Consider the following 19564-nt stretch of genomic DNA (forward strand, 5'->3'; position numbering starts at 1 on the left):
TCCAGTGTTTCACCACCCTCTTAGTGAAAAAGTTTTTCCTAATATCCAATCTAAACCTCCCCCACTGCAACTTGAGACCATTACTCCTCGTTCTGTCATCTGCTACCATTGAGAACAGTCTAGAGCCATCCTCTTTGGAACCCCCTTTCAGGTAGTTGAAAGCAGCTATCAAATCCCCCCTCATTCTTCTCTTCTGCAGACTCAACAATCCCAGCTCCCTCAGCCTCTCCTCATAACTCATGTGTTCCAGTCCCCTAATCATTTTTGTTGCCCTTCGCTGGACTCTCTCCAATTTATCCACATCCTTCTTGAAGTGTGGGGCCCAAAACTGGACACAGTACTCCAGATGAGGCCTCACCAGTGTCGAATAGAGGGGAACGATCACGTCCCTCGATCTGCTGGCAATGCCCCTACTTATACATCCCAAAATGCCATTGGCCTTCTTGGCAACAAGGGCACACTGCTGACTCATATCCAGCTTCTCGTCCACTGTCACCCCTAGGTCCTTTTCCGCAGAACTGCTGCCTAGCCATTCGGTCCCTAGTCTGTAGCTGTGCATTGGGTTCTTCCGTCCTAAGTGCAGGACCCTGCACTTATCCTTATTGAACCTCATCAGATTTCTTTTGGCCCAATCCTCCAATTTGTCTAGGTCCTTCTGTATCCTATCCCTCCCCTCCAGCGTATCTACCACTCCTCCCAGTTTAGTATCATCCGCAAATTTGCTGAGAGTGCAATCCACACCATCCTCCAGATCATTTATGAAGATATTGAACAAAACCGGCCCCAGGACCGACCCTTGGGGCACTCCACTTGATACCGGCTGCCAACTAGACATGGAGCCATTGATCACTACCCGTTGAGCCCGACAATCTAGCCAGCTTTCTACCCACCTTATAGTGCATTCATCCAGCCCATACTTCCTTAACTTGATGACAAGAATACTGTGGGAGACCGTGTCAAAAGCTTTGCTAAAGTCAAGAAACAATACATCCACTGCTTTCCCTTCATCCACAGAACCAGTAATCTCATCATAAAAGGCGATTAGATTAGTCAGGCATGACCTTCCCTTGGTGAATCCATGCTGGCTGTTCCTGATCACTTTCCTCTCATGCAAGTGCTTCAGGATTGATTCTTTGAGGACCTTCTCCATGATTTTTCCAGGAACTGAGGTGAGGCTGACTGGCCTGTAGTTCCCAGGATCCTCCTTCCCTTTTTTAAAGATTGGCACTACATTAGCCTTTTTCCAGTCATCCGGGACTTCCCCGGTTCGCCACGAGTTTTCAAAGATAATGGCCAATGGCTCTGCAATCACAGCCGCCAATTCCTTCAGCACTCTCGGATGCAACTCGTCCGGCCCCATGGACTTGTGCACGTCCAGCTTTTCTAAATAGTCCCTAACCACCTCTATCTCCACAGAGGGCTGGCCATCTCTTCCCCATTTTGTGATGCCCAGCGCAGCAGTCTGGGAGCTGACCTTGTTAGTGAAAACAGAGGCAAAAAAAGCATTGAGTACATTAGCTTTTTCCACATCCTCTGTCACTAGGTTGCCTCCCTCATTCAGTAAGGGGCCCACACATTCCTTGGTTTTCTTCTTGTTGCCAACATACCTGAAGAAACCCTTCTTGTTATTCTTGACATCTCTGGCTAGCTGCACCTCCAGGTGCGATTTGGCCCTCCTGATATCATTCCTACATGCCCGAGCAATATTTTTATACTCTTCCCTGGTCATAAGTCCAACCTTCCACTTCTTGTAAGCTTCTTTTTTATGTTTAAGATCCGCTAGGATTTCACCATTAAGCCAAGCTGGTCGCCTGCCATATTTACTATTCTTTCGACTCATTGGGATGGTTTGTCCCTGTAACCTCAACAGGGATTCCTTGAAATACAGCCAGCTCTCCTGGACTCCTTTCCCCTTCAAGTTAGTCCCCCAGGGGATCCTGGTCATCCGTTCCCTGAGGGAGTCGAAGTCTGCTTTCCTGAAGTCGAGGGTCCGTATCCTGCTGCTTACCTTTCTTCCCTGCGTCAGGATCCTGAACTCAACCAACTCATGGTCACTGCCTCCCAGATTCCCATCCACTTTTGCTTCCCCCACTAATTCTATCCGGTTTGTGAGCAGCAGGTCAAGAAAAGCGCCCCCCCTAGTTGGCTCCTCTAGCACTTGCGCCAGGAAATTGTCCCCTACGCTTTCCAAAAACTTCCTGGATTGTCTATGCACCGCTGTATTGCTCTCCCAGCAGATATCAGGAAAATTAAAGTCACCCATGAGAATCAGGGCATGCGATCTAGTAGCTTCCGTGAGCTGCCGGAAGAAAGCCTCATCTACCTCATCCCCCTAGTCCAGTGGTCTATAGCAGACTCCCACCACTACATCACTCTTGTTGCACACACTTCTAAACTTAATCCAGAGACACTCAGGTTTTTCTGCAGTTTCGTACCGGAGCTCTGAGCAGTCATACTGCTCCCTTACATACAGTGCTACTCCCCCACCTTTTCTGCCCCGCCTGTCCTTCCTGAACAGTTTATAACCATCCATGACAGTACTCCAGTCATGTGAGTTATCCCACCAAGTCTCTGTTATTCCGATCACGTCATAGTTCCTTGACATCACCAGGACCTCCAGTTCTCCCTGCTTGTTTCCAAGGCTTAGCCTTGGATTAGCCTGACTGTCTTAACTGATTCTAGCAGCTTCTTAATTGGCTCCAGGTGTCCTAATTAGCCTGTCTGCCTTAATTGGTTCCAGCAAGTTCCTGATTGTTCTGGAACCGCCCCTGTTTCCTTACCCATGGAAAGGGGACCTGCTTAACCTGGGGCTAATATATCTGCCTTCCATCACTCTCCTGTAGCCACCTGGCCTGACCCTGTCACACCATAGACAGATCCTAAGTCCATGTAACTGTGCAGGATTTCTACAGAGCATATTTCCAGTGGCTCTATTAATTTTAAGGCCAAAATTTTAAAATCCATCTAGGGAATTTGGACTTCTTATTCCCATGAATTTATCATTCAAACCCTTTAAGCAGCTTTGAAAGTCTCAGTCCTAGGTACTCTTAGACTAAAAATCGTATCTGTTTAAACATTAAAATCTATTTAAAAATTGATCTAGTTAAATAAAACCCAATGTAGATTTAAATGGGATTAGCTCTATTTGGTAAACGACCAATGCAAAGCAAACTTATTTAAGCAATGGTTATACATTAGGGGGTTGCACTGGTTTTACTAGATGGATTTTAAATCAATTCAGTTAAACCAATATAATTTTTTTTAGAACAGACAAGTCTCTTGTGATCTGATTCTCACTCAAAACCAGACCTAAAGATATAATCCTATATCCTGCCACCAGATCCTGTTTTTAATACTCCGAGCCATTCATTCCTCCTACAGAAATGTACTACTACAGAGAGACACATTCAGGGCTCATCTACAAAAAACTGGTCTGTAAAAAGTTCACTAACATGCTTATAAATAGCGCTTGGTTCAATCTCCATTGGTAAATACCCATGTTGGAAGGTGGTTATGGCACTACTAGGTACAGCGAACCACCCAGCGTGATAAATTTTGCTATATAAGACAGGCCTTAGTACTAAAAGTGGGCAAATTATTTTGGGGAAATAGAAATTTATCCTAAACAATGCAGTATTAGAGGCTCTAAAACAATTTGCAAATTCAGATTGAATTTGATGAATAGTTTTGGCTGAAAAAAGAAAAAAAAATATCAAAAAAGTTAAAAAAGTTCATTCTGACCATTTCAAAATGAGTGAAAACCCCCTAAAAATGGCTAAATTGAAAAACTAGGAAAAATTTGTTTCAAGTTGACCAAAACACTTCAGTCAATTAGAAACAAATTTATGTAAAGTTTTTTGATTCAATAAAATTTTTTGAATAAAACGAGATTCAAAATGGCTTCTTCCCCCCCAACAAATTTTGGTTCAGCGCCGAAGGAAAAAAAAAAAAAAAAAAAAGGTAAAATAAAATCCATTATTCGCTCAGCTCTACTTATTACACAATACTCTGATACACTGGGAGGCAGTAAATGATTACCTGGATGCTAGAGTCTTATTTCATAAGGATATAAAAAATCTCTTTTCCTGCACTGACAGTTAACTAAGACAGTACTCCCTCTCCCAAATACCTATCTTCTCAAATGCAGACAGACAGAGCACCTACACAATTTTCTTTTACAATCCCCGGCGTGTCAAAAAACCAGCGAGCATCTTTCAGTTCATTGTGTGTAAATTCCACTCTCTCTTTAGGCTTGTCAGATGAAAAGACAGGCTCCTCTTCCATGTTAAAAGAGAGCTCATCAGGATCAAAGTCAATGACAGCTTTTGACTTCTGTTGTTGAAATGTTCTTCCAACTCTTCCTACATTAAAAAAGAAAAGTATTTTTAATAATTTATGTTACTTTACATTTTCTTCAACTGGAAATTTTTCTTCCTTACAACCGAAAAATAAATAAAAAACACATGATAAAGTAATATAAATGTGATTTATGCTTACAAATTTAAATGCTCAAAAGTCAGGATGTTAAAAAGTGACTTATGTTTCTGTATTTTAATTTTCCTTCTTGTCCAACAAAAAACGAGAAATCCAGTGTTATTAGCAGTCCCCCAGATCATGGACCCGCTATAATGTGCTATTATTATTATTGTATTACAATAACCCTAAGGACCCCAATCATGTTCCCATTGTTCTAGGCATTGCACAAAACACTTTGTAAATTAGACTTTTTTTTATATATATTTAAGACCTTGATCTTTCAAACACTTATACATGTGCTTAACTCTACTTGTGAGAGTATTGACTTGGATGGAACTGCTTGTATAAATGTAAGCATGTGCATCTTTGCAGCATAAGGCCCTTGATTTGTGGCAATTTCAGTCTCCGCAAGGGGAAAATGGCCTGCAAAGCTTACAACTGCACAAAGCTATGAGCACATCCACTCCCAGTCTTTACACAAAGTAAAACTATTTCTCCATGTTTATTCCCCCCCCCCCCCCCCACTGTTCCTCACACGTTCTTGTCAACTGCTGGAAATGGCCCACCTTGATTATCACTACAAAAGGTTTTTTTTATTTTTTTCTCTCTCCCCTGCTGGTAATAGCCCACCTTACCTGATCACTCTCATTACAGTGTGTATGGTAACACCCATTGTTTCATGTTCTCTGTGTATATAAATCTCCCCACTGTATTTTCGACTGCATGCATCCAATGAAGTGAGCTGTAGCTCACGAAAGCTTATGCTTAAATAAATGTGTTAGTCTCTAAGGTGCCACAAATACTCCTTTTCTTTTTTATAACTGTTAGTTCAGACTCACAATCAAGAAAGCCCACATTATATATAGTATACATCCATTTACACATAACGGTTTCTTTTATGTTTTCTAAGTCTTCGCTCTATACATAGTGTTAATAAGAAGTGTTTTAATTATGGTGTGACACAGGGCCAGAAAGGATTACACAACTAGCAGGCTAACTGACCCAGATTCAACCTTTAGAGATAAATTAGTAGATAATAGTTGTGGTTTTGTGTATGTTTACAAATACATCATTAGCAATTAACAATGTAACCGAATGGTTCCCATTGCTGTATTCTGTTAATTCAGAGATCAAAAGAAGATATTAACATTTAGATGAACTGTGAATGTAGTAATATTACTATCTTCATTTCTCTTTGAAGTATGTAGTAAACTACCTGTAACTGGGGGGAGATGGACAGCTGCCTTACGTTAATCCATGTAGCTAATTACTGGTGATGCTTAAGAAATAGGAGGTTACTTCAAAGCTACTATTGTTCACCCAAAGACTGCACGCTGTCAAGAGGCTGCCAAAAAACTATAAAAAGAACTATTGGGCCCTGACCCTGTTATCTCAGATTTGCTTAAGCTTGCCAGGGGAAGTTTGAGTCCCAAGACTGAGATCTCCAGTCCCATCTGGATCACCCTGATATTGGACATTGGACTGTAACCTATGGACTAATTCTGAAAGAACTCTTTGCAACTTTAAAGCTCACCATCCCTACAATGAAACTGACCTAAGATTTTTATTCAAGTTTGTGTGTAGAATGATCTTTTAACCAATACCCACTCTCACTTCTTTAATAAATCTTAGTTTAATTCATAAGAATTGGTGGTAAGCGTGTATTTGGGTAAGATCTGAAATATTCACTGACCTGGTGGGCGATGTATCTGATCCTTTGGGATTGGAATAATTTTTTATAAGATGAAGAAGATTTTCAGTAATCTTCATAATATTTGAACTGGCTGTCTGGGTGGGAGCTCAAGGCTGGGTTGCTTTAAGGGAGCTGTGTTTTGGCTTCTGGGTAACCAGTTAGGTATCGTAGAAGCTGTTTTGTTGCTGGCTTGGTGAATCTAAGTATTAGAAATAACTACCAGTTTGGGGAATTGTCTGCCCCCTTCTGTGCAGTTTGCCCTGATTGAGTGATCTAGTATGGCCCCCCTGGGACCCCAGTCACAGAGGAATATGCCTGAACAAAAACTCCAGATCTGAACATTTCTGAACTTGCTGGAAATCTAAAACCTAACTCAGTAGCTGGGCCTATCTCCAGCTATATTAAAGTGTCTTTGGATGGCATTCTCTTTGAAGGTAATTGTAATCTTTTAGCCCATTTCTACAAGACACACTATCAGTTTGCACACTACCAATGAACAGCCAATACAATTAAGTGTATTAGTCTTTTTTATTTTGGAAAAGGCGAAAGAGCTGCGATGCAATCGTGGAAATCCATTAAATCACCTACACCAGAAGGACAAGGACTGAATTGATGCATTGGTGTGGTGTCCAGAAGAAACATTATATATATATATATATATATACATATATACACACACACACACACACACACCTCTTATCGGGTAGAATGAAAACTGGTGACACAAAAAACATCTTAAGTTATGACTTGTAGAAAGTTAGAGATCCTGCATATTAGATTTTCACATATTCCAAGGACAGACGGTACCATTGTGATCATCTAGTCTGGCTTCCTTTATAACAGGCCAAAGAACTTCTCCTAAATAATTTCTAGAGCAGATATTTTAGAAAAACATCCAATCTTGATTTAAAAATTGCCATTGATGGAGAATCCACCATGACCCTTGGTAAATTGTTCCTATGGTTAATTACTTTCATTGTCAAAAAAATGATGCCTGTTTTCCAGTCTGAATTTGTCTAGTTTCAACTTCCAGCCATTGGATAATGTTATATGTTTCTTTGCTAGATTGAAGAGCCTATTATTAAATGTGTGTTCCTCATGTAGGCACTTATAGACTGTAATCAAGCCGCCCCTTAACCTCCTTTTTGTTAAGATAGCTTTTTGTTAATAAGATCAAGAATAAGGATTTACAGAAGATTATTAATATATATTTGAAGAATTTTTATTCTGATATGCTGTTGCTAGTAACCCAAATTAGAATGTATCATAAATGTATGTTGGCTAGCAACGTTTACCAATGAAGAGTTCACTTTAGACACTGACTTATCATACAGTAAAGCTTAACTGAGTCTTTTGTATAATGCAATATTTGCATCTGAGAACAAATGGTGATACTCTTCCTCAGATAATACTCACCTATTAAATAACCTTGCTTTTTAAGGCATTTAAGATACTTTTGTTCATCATCACTAAGTTGTTCTTCAGTTTTTTCTGCATCTGCTTTTAGTCTCTCCTGTCTCCTGAACAGTCTGTCAGATGTAGGGTTAATAATTGGAAATTTCAGGAGGTTTAAAGTTGTGCCTGTAAAACAAATTCCAACATTATCCAGGTCTGTGACTGTGCAAACTGAACACAGTATATATAAAATCAATTAAATGTTAAGGTTCAAACAATGAAAAAAACCACACACAGAAGAAAGTTCGCAGGCTGTATGATGGCCTCATTCTTCTTTATGACAGGTTTCAGAGTAACAGCCGTGTTAGTCTGTATTCGCAAAAAGAAAAGGAGTACTTGTGGCACCTTAGAGACTAACCAATTTATTAGAGCATAAGCTTTCGTGAGCTACAGCTCACTTCATCAGATGCATATAGTGGAAACTGCAGCAGACTTTATATATACACAGAGAATATGAAACAATACCTCCTCCCACCCCACTGTCCTGCTGGTAATAGCTTATCTAAAGTGATCATCAGGTGGGCCATTTCCAGCACAAATCCAGGTTTTCTCACATCCCCCCCACCCCCATACACACACAAACTCACTCTCCTGCTGGTAATAGCTCATCCAAACTGACCACTCTTCAAGTTTAAATCCAAGTTAAACCAGAACATCTGGGGGGCGGAGGGGGGGGAGGAAAAACAAGAGGAAACAGGCTACCTTGCATAATGACTTAGCCACTTAAATAGAGACTGGGAGTGGCTAAGTCATTATGCAAGGTAGCCTGTTTCCTCTTGTTTTTTCCTACCCCCTCCCCCCCAGATGTTCTGGTTTAACTTGGATTTTAACTTGAAGAGTGGTCAGTTTGGATGAGCTATTACCAGCAGGAGAGTGAGTTTGTGTGTGTATGGGGGTGGGGAGGATGTGAGAAAACCTGGATTTGTGCAGGAAATAGCCCAACTTGATTGTCATGCACATTGTGTAAAGAGTTGTCACTTTGGATGGGCTATCACCAGCAGGAGAGTGAATTTGTGTGGGGGGGTGGAGGGTGAGAAAACCTGGATTTGTGCTGGAAATGGCCCACCTGATGATCACTTTAGATAAGCTATTACCAGCAGGACAGTGGGGTGGGAGGAGGTATTGTTTCATATTCTCTGTGTATATATAAAGTCTGCTGCAGTTTCCACGATATGCATCTGATGAAGTGAGCTGTAGCTCACGAAAGCTTATGCTCTAATAAATTGGTTAGTCTCTAAGGTGCCACAAGTACTCCTATTCTTCTTTATGAAACAGAAAAGCAATCACAACAACAAAACTAAAGTCAACTGCTAAGCTAATGGCTCTTCTCAGAAACTATCCGCCACAGTGGTGGGGGAGAGATAGCTCAGTAGTTTGAGCATTGGCCTGCTAAACCCAGGGTTGTTAGCTCAATCCTTGATGGGGTCATTTAGGGATCTGGGGCAAAAATTGGGGATTGGTCCTGCTTTGAGCAGGGGGTTGGACTAGATGATCTCCTGAGGTCCCTTCCAACCCTGCTATTCTATGACCACCCTGTGATCTTGTCAGCAGTCATGTTAGCTGAACTGAGGTTGAACACTACTTAGCATGCAGAGCAAACCACATTCAGCGCTGCATCAGCTCACTGTGATTAAAAATTGCCAAAACATGAATTTTTGGCAACTGTACTCAGGTATAGTACATTTGTGTAGTGTAGACTAGGCCACTGGAGACCAAATCCTGGTCTCATCAAAGCCAAGGGCAAAACTCTTCTTGATTTTAAAGGCCCAGAATTAGGTCAGCAGCATTTGGGCTGAACAGCTGGTTAGAAATGAAAGTCTTTCTCAACAACTGCAGCAAAGTGATTCACATTTTTCTTGCTGCCACAAATGCAGTGCACATTGGTGTTGGCTCAGCCACATCCTTACAGCATTACCTTTCTGTTAGTATCAGACCACTGACCATCGTGATAGGTGGACTGAAGAAAGGAATGAAGGACGGGATTGGAACAACAGGAGTTCTAGGAAGAGAGAGTGCTGAGCATGATATGAAAGGGTTACGCCTATGAACACATTCTTTTGTAAAGAAACTTTACTTGTGGCATAATTGCATGAAAACCAGCAGAATTCTGCAGTGATATTTACTTCACAATTAAGACCTATCCCATTTTGCTATTATGATTCTTATTTATGGCTCTCCATTTACTGAAAAAACAAAAACTATATGTGAAAAATGTCTTTAAAGACTATTGAAAGCAAAAAGAATTTTGTAAGAGCAAAACTTGGTGTTTCTTTCAATTTGCCCTTTAAAGGTGATGTACAAAGAAAACAATAGGGCTGTGGCCATTTAAATTTGATTTTTTTTCTAAACTTTATGTGACGCAGCAGGGAGCGGGGCGGATTGACCAGGGAATGTCATCTAGTTCTGCTGGGACTGTCTGCATGGGGGATGGGAGAGCAGGGGGTGACTCCACTGGAGTGAGGAGACCTGAGCCTGTAACCTGAGCTGGGGGGGGGGGGGGGGGTTGGACCCAGGTGACATCTTTGCCCAGGAAACTGGACAAAGGCTCAAGGAGGAGCTGGGGGAAGGAGGAGTGGGGGGGTGGGGGTGGGGGGTTGGTTTCAGTTTTCGGCTGAGTGGTTTAACACAGGGAACCCCAAGGCTGGGGTCTAAGCTCCCTGCCCCCCAAAAGGACTTGACTGAGGGGTCCTGGTTGTACCCACAAGCTCTGTTTTAGACTGTGTTCCTATTGTCCAATAAACCTTCCGTTTTACTGGCCGGCTGAGAGTCACGGTGAATCCCAGGAAGAGGGGTGCAGGGCCCGGACTCCCCCACACTCCACGACACCTTAGAAATTCATGGGTTTTTTACAGTTTTTTTCCTGGAAGACACCATGGCCTTGTTGAGGCTAGGAAGGAAGATGTTTTTTTAAAATGTGTTAGCCAAAACACTGGAATGCATTTTATAACCTTAGTATAGACTGTGCAATTGTATAATTTATAATGTGTTAGTCTGCCAAGGTGAAGCTTATGGGGGAATGGAAGGTCAGCCAAATTCTTTTCTAACAAATTCTAACTCCTGTTGCGGGTCTTAGCAGCGAGGCAAAGGCATCAATGAGCATGGAGACTGAACTAACTTCACCCCTTGAGGAGTGTCAATATACGAGGGTCAAGAGTTGTTACTTCTATGCCTCTAGCATCTCAACAGGAGGCTCCCACCACCACTAAGGTAACCTTCCAGAGGTGCCAGATTCACTGAATAATGACACTGAAAGCTAGACAGCTCTGTTTCAATGAATATTATTCAGTATTGGACAAGATTGCTAAACATTATTTTTCCCAAAGAGATTTTGAGACACATATTTGGCCAAATTATGTGAACTGGAGTTTAAGAGTTATGTATATATTGAGAAACTGAAAATAACACTGACACAGGACTTGCTATATTCAGCCCTAGGCCAGTGCCAAAAAGAGCCCCATTAGACTGAAGGATCGGGAAGAGGTTTAAAGACTGATATTTTGCAAACCACCAGGGCTAGCAGTAAGATACATGACGCCAATACTACGCTCTCTCCAGGTCACTTTGGAGTTTGGTTCTGTCCTGCTGCCTGACTGCTTAACCCTTGTCTAATTTTGATGATGCCTGCAAATTTGATAATGGTCAAACTGAGAGCAGAGAAACCCATGAGCCACCCATGGTGGGTGCAGAGAGGAGCTAATTTTTGGTTTTTCAGTTTGTCAAGAAAGCCTTTAGAAGCGTAAAAGTTCTGCACTGGACTACAACTAACAGATGTGCCACTCCTTGAAGACTGACATAATTCTCACTGTAAGGTAAACAGCTCTGAGCACCACGACAACATACCAATGGAAATCAAGAAAGGTAAATTCGCTAGCCCACTCCAGCTATTTTGCTTCACTCTGGTGAAGCAAACTAGATGCAAAGCTAACTTAACTGGACAGTTGAACCAGGTCTAATAGCTGCTTTGTGACACCAGAGAGGCACAATTGGTTGTTTTTTATATCAGGGGAATGTAATCAAAGCAGTTTTGTTAAAAAAAAATAATGGAAATGTGAATGGTTGCAGGCAGGAGAAGGGCATTTAAGGGGGAATAAGAGTGAGGGGCTTGGGGCTGCAGCAAGGGGGGTGGGATAAATGGGGATGGGTGATACAAGAGTTGAGGGGGATTGAGGGAGCTCAGGAGAGGGACAATGGGAAGGGGACATGAGAATGAGTAGCAGAGGCACAGGAAGAATAGGGGCAGAGGTTTGTCCCCTTCCATGTCTGAACACCAGGATGTGAGGGTCTACCCCCTATGATTTAGTTGGGGTTGGTCCTGCTTTGAGCAGGGGGTTGGACTAGATGACCTCCTGAGGTCTCTTCCAACCCTAATCTTCTATGATTCTATGTGAGTTGGTACCTGGATGTCCTGTATCCACAATGGTGCCTGAGCCCCTCTCCCTACTCCTGTGTGTGTGCACCAGGATCTGGGGGCCCAGCTCATCTATGGTGGTCTGACCCCTCTCCTTGCCTCCCCATATGAACCAGGTTCTAGAGACCTCTTAACTTTCTGGGGGTGTCTAGCCCCTTTCTCTTGCCCTCTGCCCCTTCCATGTGAGCCAGGATCTGTGGAAGCCCCCCTGCCCCTCTGGATGGAGAGCTTTTAAAAAGGCATGCTGGGTGCATGCACCAAGAAGACACTGATGAGACCAAGGTGAGGACCTGAGAACTGGCATGCCTGGTGCCAAATGCTGGCTTCATGGGATGGGATGGGAATGGGAGGGGGAGCTGGAAATGTTGAGGGGGGGCATTGTATGTAGCAGGGAATGGTGTGGCAGAGGGCAGAGAAGGAGAGAGACACACGAGTCTTCCCTCACATGCTTAAAATTACTATTACAACCATGTCATAAAACTGTCAAGGTTTTGGGACCTAGAACACGGATGAGATCTCTCTCGCCGGCCCTGTTAGTGGCTACACACTGCAAATGTTTCAAAGCATGACCATTCTTCCCATTCCACTATAACAAAACGTACAGGAGCAGGGAGGAGTACTGAGGAATCACATAGCAACTGAGTGACCTAGTGGAAAGACCACTGGACTGGGACTATTCCTAGCTCTGTCCATAGCTGGCTGGGTGATCTTGGGAAAGTCACTTCACCTCCATGCCTCAGTTTCCCATCTGTGAAATGGGAATATGGAAAGTTCTTTGAGATCTATTGATGAAACCACGAGATAAAAGCTAAGTCTTTTGATTATTAGTTAGCCACAGTAGCATATCAACTGCAAACCTAAGTGAGAACGACAACTGTCCGAATGATCACTGCCTCTTACCAACAAACATTTCTGTTTAAAAAACTAAGAAATTCACTGGCAAAAAACTTCAGAATTAAGATTATCTGGTGACAGCTTGCATCCCTCCAGAACGCTGAGTTCAGCAAACTCAAACTTCTGATAATCAAGAAATACAGAGTTAAGGTAAAACCCCACACAACCTTAACTCTGCCCAAACACACCAGTAACACAAATACTGGCACTTTGCCTCTCCTCTGTAATGGACAAGTGTTATCTGCACTTTCCCTATGCTCAAAGATGAGCCTACTCCCTGGACAGAATATCACACTTGTGAAATTTAACAACTGCTTCATATCCTTTTACAATCCCTTGACACTTGCACACAGGATATTTCCCAAACCTGCACTTTCCCCTACCCATCATTAAATCCACACACAGCTGCTCTCATACACCATCTCACTACTGACAATGCCCATGTCAAGAAGCTTCCACTGCCCTGCTACAACCTACACAATGCTGAACTGAATGGATGCAGACTGGAACCCGCATCTCTTTCTTTTGGGGGTACTCAGCAGCAAATCTCCTCATATCACAATCACAGCTCTTCCAAGCTGTCCCAGCTTATTCATCCCCCATTAAATACAGCTACACCAAATGCTTAGAGTGTATGCAGATGATTCCCAGTGGCTATTGCCAGCTTCACAGGGCTGAGTTAAGGTTGGATTTCTTGGTTTTCAGAAGTTTTGAGTTTTGCTGAACTTGAAGTTCTGGAAAGGCCCAAGCTACCACTGGACAACCTTAACTCGATGTTAACAAAGGTTTGTGCCATTTAATATGCCTGTATCAGAATGCAAATGCACAAGGAGACCATATTAAGGGAAAGCCTAACGCTGACATTTGTTAACTTTGGAGTGCTTGATTTTTCAACCTTAAAAGTTCTTTTACCAACTTTTTTGGGGAACAGTTATTTCTACATAACACCCAGGAGACCACAATCAGAAATAGGCTCCTATATAAAAGCCTAAGAGACACTCCTTGCCCTGAAAAGCATAGTCCAAACAGATACTGATAAAAGTCCCCATCCATGCCCCTCACCTGGCCAGGGCGAGATTGTTGCTCTGTTGATCACCTCCGGCGCTTTGGACTTGCAATAGTCAGACTGCAGCAGAGTATTGAACAGTGTGGATTTGCCGGAATTGGTAGCTCCCACAAGATACACATCGCCATTGCACTTCCAGGAGCGTTGCAGCTTGGAGATCAGCTTCTCCACTCCATAGCCTGTCTTGGCACTGATCAGGTGCACATCCACCAAGTTCTGGCTCCCAGTCCTACCAACCTGGCCCCCAGTGCCCTGGGCTGCAGGGAGGATGCCCACGCGGGCACAGTTCGTCAACAGCTGTTTTCGGAAGCGCTTCAGATAGTCTGGAGAGTCCCCAGGCAACAGGTCCACCTTGTTGCCCACCACCAGGATGTTGGACCCTGCATCCACCAGCTGAGGCAGATCCGGTAGCACCGAGTCGGGCAGGTCTAGCATGTCCACCATGTATAGCACCAGGGGGGGGCGACCGTGGCGTGGGGGGCTGCGCAAGGCAGCGCTCACCAGATTGCGGTATTGCTCCCGGGACACATGCATGTGCAGCGCCTGCTGATGATGGATCAGGAGCCAGCAGCGCTGACACAGCACACCTTGCAGGGCCCGGTGCGCCTCCGAACCCCCCAGGGCCCCCTGTGCCCCCAATCCTTCCGAGCTCCCCAGGGCCCCCTGCCCCTCTGAACCCCCCAGAGCCCCCAATCCTTCCGAGCTCCCCAAGGCCCCCTGCCCCTCCGAACCCCCCACGGCCCCCTGTGCCCCCGTCCTCCCCAAGGCCCCCTGCCCCTCCGAACCCCCCACGGCCCCCTGTGCCCCCAATCCTTCCGAGCTCCCCAGGGCCCCCTGCCCCTCCGAACCCCCCAGGGCCCCCTGTGCCCCCAATCCTTCCGAGCTCCCCAGGGCCCCCTGCCCCTCTGAACCCCCCAGGGCCCCCAATCCTTCCGAGCTCCCCAAGGCCCCCTGCCCCTCCGAACCCCCCACGGCCCCCTGTGCCCCCGTCCTCCCCAGGGCCCCCTGCCCGCCCAATCCTTCCGAGCTCCCCAGGGCCCCCTGCCCCTCTGAACCCCCCAGGGCCCCCAATCCTTCCGAGCTCCCCAAGGCCCCCTGCCCCTCCGAACCCCCCACGGCCCCCTGTGCCCCCGTCCTCCCCAGGGCCCCCTGCCCGCCCAATATTTCCGAGCTCCCCAGGGCCCCCGTCCTCTCCGAGCCCCCCGGCACCCCGGGGCCCTCCGGCTGCCCGCCCATCAGGCGGAGGTACTTCTCGCTGGGCAGGTAGCCGGGCACGGCGGGGTCTCGGCAGTGCAGCTCCGCCCCGCAACCCGAGCAGCTCACCCCGCTGGGCGGCACCGACGGGTCCGGCCGCCCCGTCACCCGGTGCTGCCGCTTCTCCCGCGGCCTCCCCGGCGGGCGGCCCGGCGCGGCGGGCGGCTCTCCGGCCGGCGCCGGGCCCGGCTCGGGCACGTACTCGGGGAAGACGAACTGCTCCTCCTCGCCGCCCGGCCCCTGGGCCGCAGGGTCCCGCCAGGGTCGGGTGGAGAGGCCGCCCGGTCTCCCCGGCCGCAGGGCAGCGGGCAGGAGCCGGCCGGGGCCCGGGGGCTGCCGGCCCGGTAAGCCCCGGGCCAGGGCCCCCAGCAGCGCGCGGCTCAGTCGGTGCATGAGAGAAGCGAGGCCGCGGCTCCGCTCCCCCGGCCTCGGCCACGCGGAGAGCCCGGCCTGAGACAGCGCCTCCTGCCGGGCGGGACTGGGCAGCCGGGCGGGGCCTGCCGGACCCAGCGAGGCAGGGAGTCCAGGGGCTGCCCAGCGTCGCCTCCCCCCATGTCCAAGGGCAGGGGTAGGGGCAGCCTCAGCCAGAGCCCACACGGGGCCAGGCAGTGCCAGTGATGCCAGCGCCTGGCTCGCTGCGTGACCCTGGGCAAGTGGCTTGGCCTCTCTTCTGCTCCCCCAGCTGTAAATTGGGGTCTGCCGCTCTGTGGGGTGCTGAGTGGGCCAGACCCACCTGGAGCAGTGGGAAAGCGCTAGGAGCACCCAGAACAATGCAGTTTACTTCTCATGACAAACTTTTTGGTGGCCTCAGAGTGTGGCCACCAACTCTTGCTGGTGACCGTTGGGACATATTTCCTAAAATACTTAATTAACGTTAGGAAAAACAAATAAATATGCACATGTCCAAATCATTATTTATTTCTGTAGGATTATTTTTGCAGACTCAATAATAAAAATAAGATACAGCTGTTTCTATTCTTTACTGGACCTAACAAAATAGAAACACAAATAAGGTTCTTTTACACATTCTTGTCTTTTTTCTTGTTGTTTCGTTTGCTTTTTTGGTTGCTTTAAAAAAAAAGTGATATTAACAAACATGCAAATATTACTTTCACAGCAGGCTTACACTGGGGACAAACTAAGTCCTGGATGTGGAGGTTGGTACGGAGGCAGTGGGGGCCAAGGGTCACTGGGGGCCAGGGTTGATAGGGTGTGCTCGGGGCCAGAGCCTGTCACCGTGTGGCAGGGGAATGAAGCCCAAATCCCTGTGCCTGGAGTCTGCCCCAGTTTTTGCCCCAGATCCCTAAATGCACCCCTCAAGGACTAAACTTACAACTCTGGGTTTAGCAGGACAATGCTCAAACCACTGAGGTAGCCCATCCTCCCTCCCATGCCTCCTCAGGGCTGAAGCCGGACCTTGCCCCAGGGAAGGTGGGGAATTCACACCTACTACCTGCTCCTCCGGCTTTTGTGTCTCCAGAAGGGGGCAGGGCCCAATCACTGCTGGCAGTCCCTGGGGGAGGGTCCACTGCTTTGCCCCCATCACTGCCCAGGAGGCTGTGGCTGCCCAAAAAGCCCCTGGTGGCTGCATGTAGCCACAATGGCCGCATTTGAGAAATGCTGTAGACAGCAGTGCTTCTGAAACTCCCTTTTTATAACTCAGAGATGCTCAAGCACTTGCATCTGCATTTGAATGTGTGGTGGCCAGCGGAAGCTGGTGTGGGATCAATCACGGTGTTTTAACCCAAGCAATAATAGTGCAAACCTTCTTCCCCCCACCCCAATCATCTTAAAATCATGCTTTCAATCATAAGCACTACATGAGGAGGAGGATTGGCTGAAGTGTGGCTCTAAACCTGCAATAAGCATGGTTGTGCCCATGTGGAGCTCATTGCAAAATGGCTCAGTCAGGGCCTATGTTGGTAATTCACTCAATTGTAACAAAATGCAAACAACTCAGCAAGAGATTGAGTAAGGGTGTTCTTGAATGACTGAAGAGTCTTGGAGCCTCAATCTGCAGTGCCCCGTGCAAAAGGCCCTATGTGTGGGTTACCATATTTCAGGTTCCCAAAGAGAGGACATTGCATGTGTGTGGGGGTACAATTGGGAAACTGGGGGGAGGAGGAGCTGAGTGAGGTACAGCTGGGGTTGCTGGAAGGGGTACCTGCAGTAGGGGTAGTTACTGGAGGTGGGGGCAGTGTCACTTCCTGTCACGGTGGCAGAGGAGCTGGCACAAGCTCAGAACGCAAGGATGTCCATCAGGCAGCCCCTCCCGGGACAGGGATCCAGCAACTGTGGCTGCAGGGGAACAGATCAATTAGCTGTGGATGCAGGGCAGGAACCCACTGGAAGCAGATCAATCAGGGCTCTTTCTGAGGTACAGCATACACTCTGCAAGAATCCAGGACATTGCCTGTTATTTGAAAAATCCACCAGGACAGAAGACGGAGGCTCAAAAAAGAGGCTCTGCCCGGAAAAACAAGATGAGTAGCGCCCAGAAACCGCCGGAGCTAGTACTGCCAGCTTCAAGGATTAAAAAATCAAAAGTCAGATTGATTTTAAAATCATGAGATGTTGCTAGCTCTTGGATTGGGTTTAATTGCCTTCTGCTGGCTGTGCCTCCCAGGGTGATGCTTTCAAGCTTTTCACCACAATCACCGCAGGCCTGGACACATTTTTTTAAGTACAGTAAAAGCAGGAACTCCCACATGACACTATGACTCCAAGGGCTGGGTCTTTCTGTAACTCACCCACTATTGCAAGCCTTGCAATAAAAAGGTGCAAGCTGGCAGTGCCCATGGCATGATACCCTGACCCTGCAGGGGGACCTACATACAGGCCCCTCTGCAGGGCTAGAGTCTCTGGGGACAGTGTTTTCCCCAGGAACTGAAATGGGGAGGGGGTGTGTGTTAAAATTTACTGGGGGGGGGGAGGTCAGGGCTGATGAGGGGTGGGACTGTGAGGGTGAAGGTGGGCTGTATGGCACCATAGTAAAAACTGAAAAATGTTTCATGACCATTTTATTAGATGGATTTTAAAATCATCATCACACAAATTAAAAAGTTGGCTACTCAAGCCTTCTATGAAGCACTACATCTACATCCTTCTTGGTTTCTTGTTATAATTTTGCACAACTCTGTTAATGAACTTCTCGAATGCAATGCGTTCATATTTGGTGGCTTCTCGGTGTCCGGTACTTCCATTCTTTCAACTGATATGCTCATTAGTTCATTCACATGATCAGGCAGAAGGCGACTTCTTTCAAAATATAAAATTCTATTCAATGATGAAAAAGAACGCTCAACTGTAGCTGTTGTGACTGGGAGTAGCAAAAGATGAATTCCTACTTCTTTCATCCCAGGAAACATAACACAAAGATCCGGTTGAGCCACTAGTGATGATAAAAAAGAAGTTGAAGTCAAATCTTCATTCATTCATGGTATGATATTCCACGCTGTGTTCAAATTCTCTATTCTGTCCTGAGCACAGGGCAGCCCCATTGCTGGAGTGCCTCACTCCACTCAACTGTTGGTATTTTATAGGACAGGGATCTGTAAAAGCTACATAGAGGCTGAGTAGAATCTAGAAGTCGCTGTTGTAGATTTTTAAGACTCAAGTCTGCGCACTTTTTCAGTTGTCTTAACAAACACTTCTTGTCCTCTTCACTTAAGGATTCAATATAAATGCCTTCATTAGTCAACTTCTGGACTGAAGTCTTTGCTTCTTCCTGTACTTTTTCAATGGATAGCTCTTGGATTGATCCAAATGTAACTTCTATTGCTGGACAAAGATCTACTACTGTTGTAGCAGATGCCTGGATGGCATTGTTTAATGACCCAAGTGGTTTCAACAGTAGACTTACAAGAGAGAGAATGGCAATAGTCTTCTCTGAATGTAGTAGCAAAAGTAATCCACCAGCCCCACTACTTAGATCCATCCCATCTTGGTAGATACTTTCCAAAGCCAGTAAGAATGGCTGGAGTAATTTTAAGACAGCAGCCAAGGATCGCTCATGAGAAAGCTAGCGGGTTTTCCCAGGTTGGACTAATTTGAACTTCAGTCCCAGTGTTTCTTCTATATTTTCCAAGATATTCAGTCTTTTTGGACTCTTGCTGAAAAAAGAATATAATGAAGATATTAAATTTATAGCTTTTAAAATGTCTTTTGGAGAGTCTGCAGCTCGTACTAGCGCTAGTTGGAGTAGATGGCCTCTGCAGGGTGTATAGGAGACACTAGGGTTACACTTTTCTTTCAGCAAAGCTTGTCCTCCACCATGTTTTCCAAAGAAGTTTGCAGCTTCATCAAATGCACAAGCAGT

General features: G+C 46.0%; 1 protein-coding gene across 1 annotated transcript in view; it reads right to left on the reverse strand.

Annotated features, from left to right (window-relative positions):
- Positions 1-19564, reverse strand: part of NOA1 (nitric oxide associated 1) — a gene marked incomplete at its 5' end in the record, with an annotated part of 39827 nt that overhangs the window by 18398 nt on the left and 1865 nt on the right. The window contains 4 exons of the mRNA XM_084627354.1: positions 4165-4361; positions 7586-7750; positions 13989-14619; positions 15202-15743. Of these exons, the coding sequence (XP_084483480.1) occupies positions 4165-4361; positions 7586-7750; positions 13989-14619; positions 15202-15743 (1535 nt within the window). The remainder of the gene's footprint in view (positions 1-4164; positions 4362-7585; positions 7751-13988; positions 14620-15201; positions 15744-19564) is intronic.

Source organism: Lepidochelys olivacea (assembly GCF_965140295.1).
Source record: "Lepidochelys olivacea isolate rLepOli2 genome assembly, chromosome: 4".
Taxonomy (NCBI): domain Eukaryota; kingdom Metazoa; phylum Chordata; order Testudines; family Cheloniidae; genus Lepidochelys; species Lepidochelys olivacea.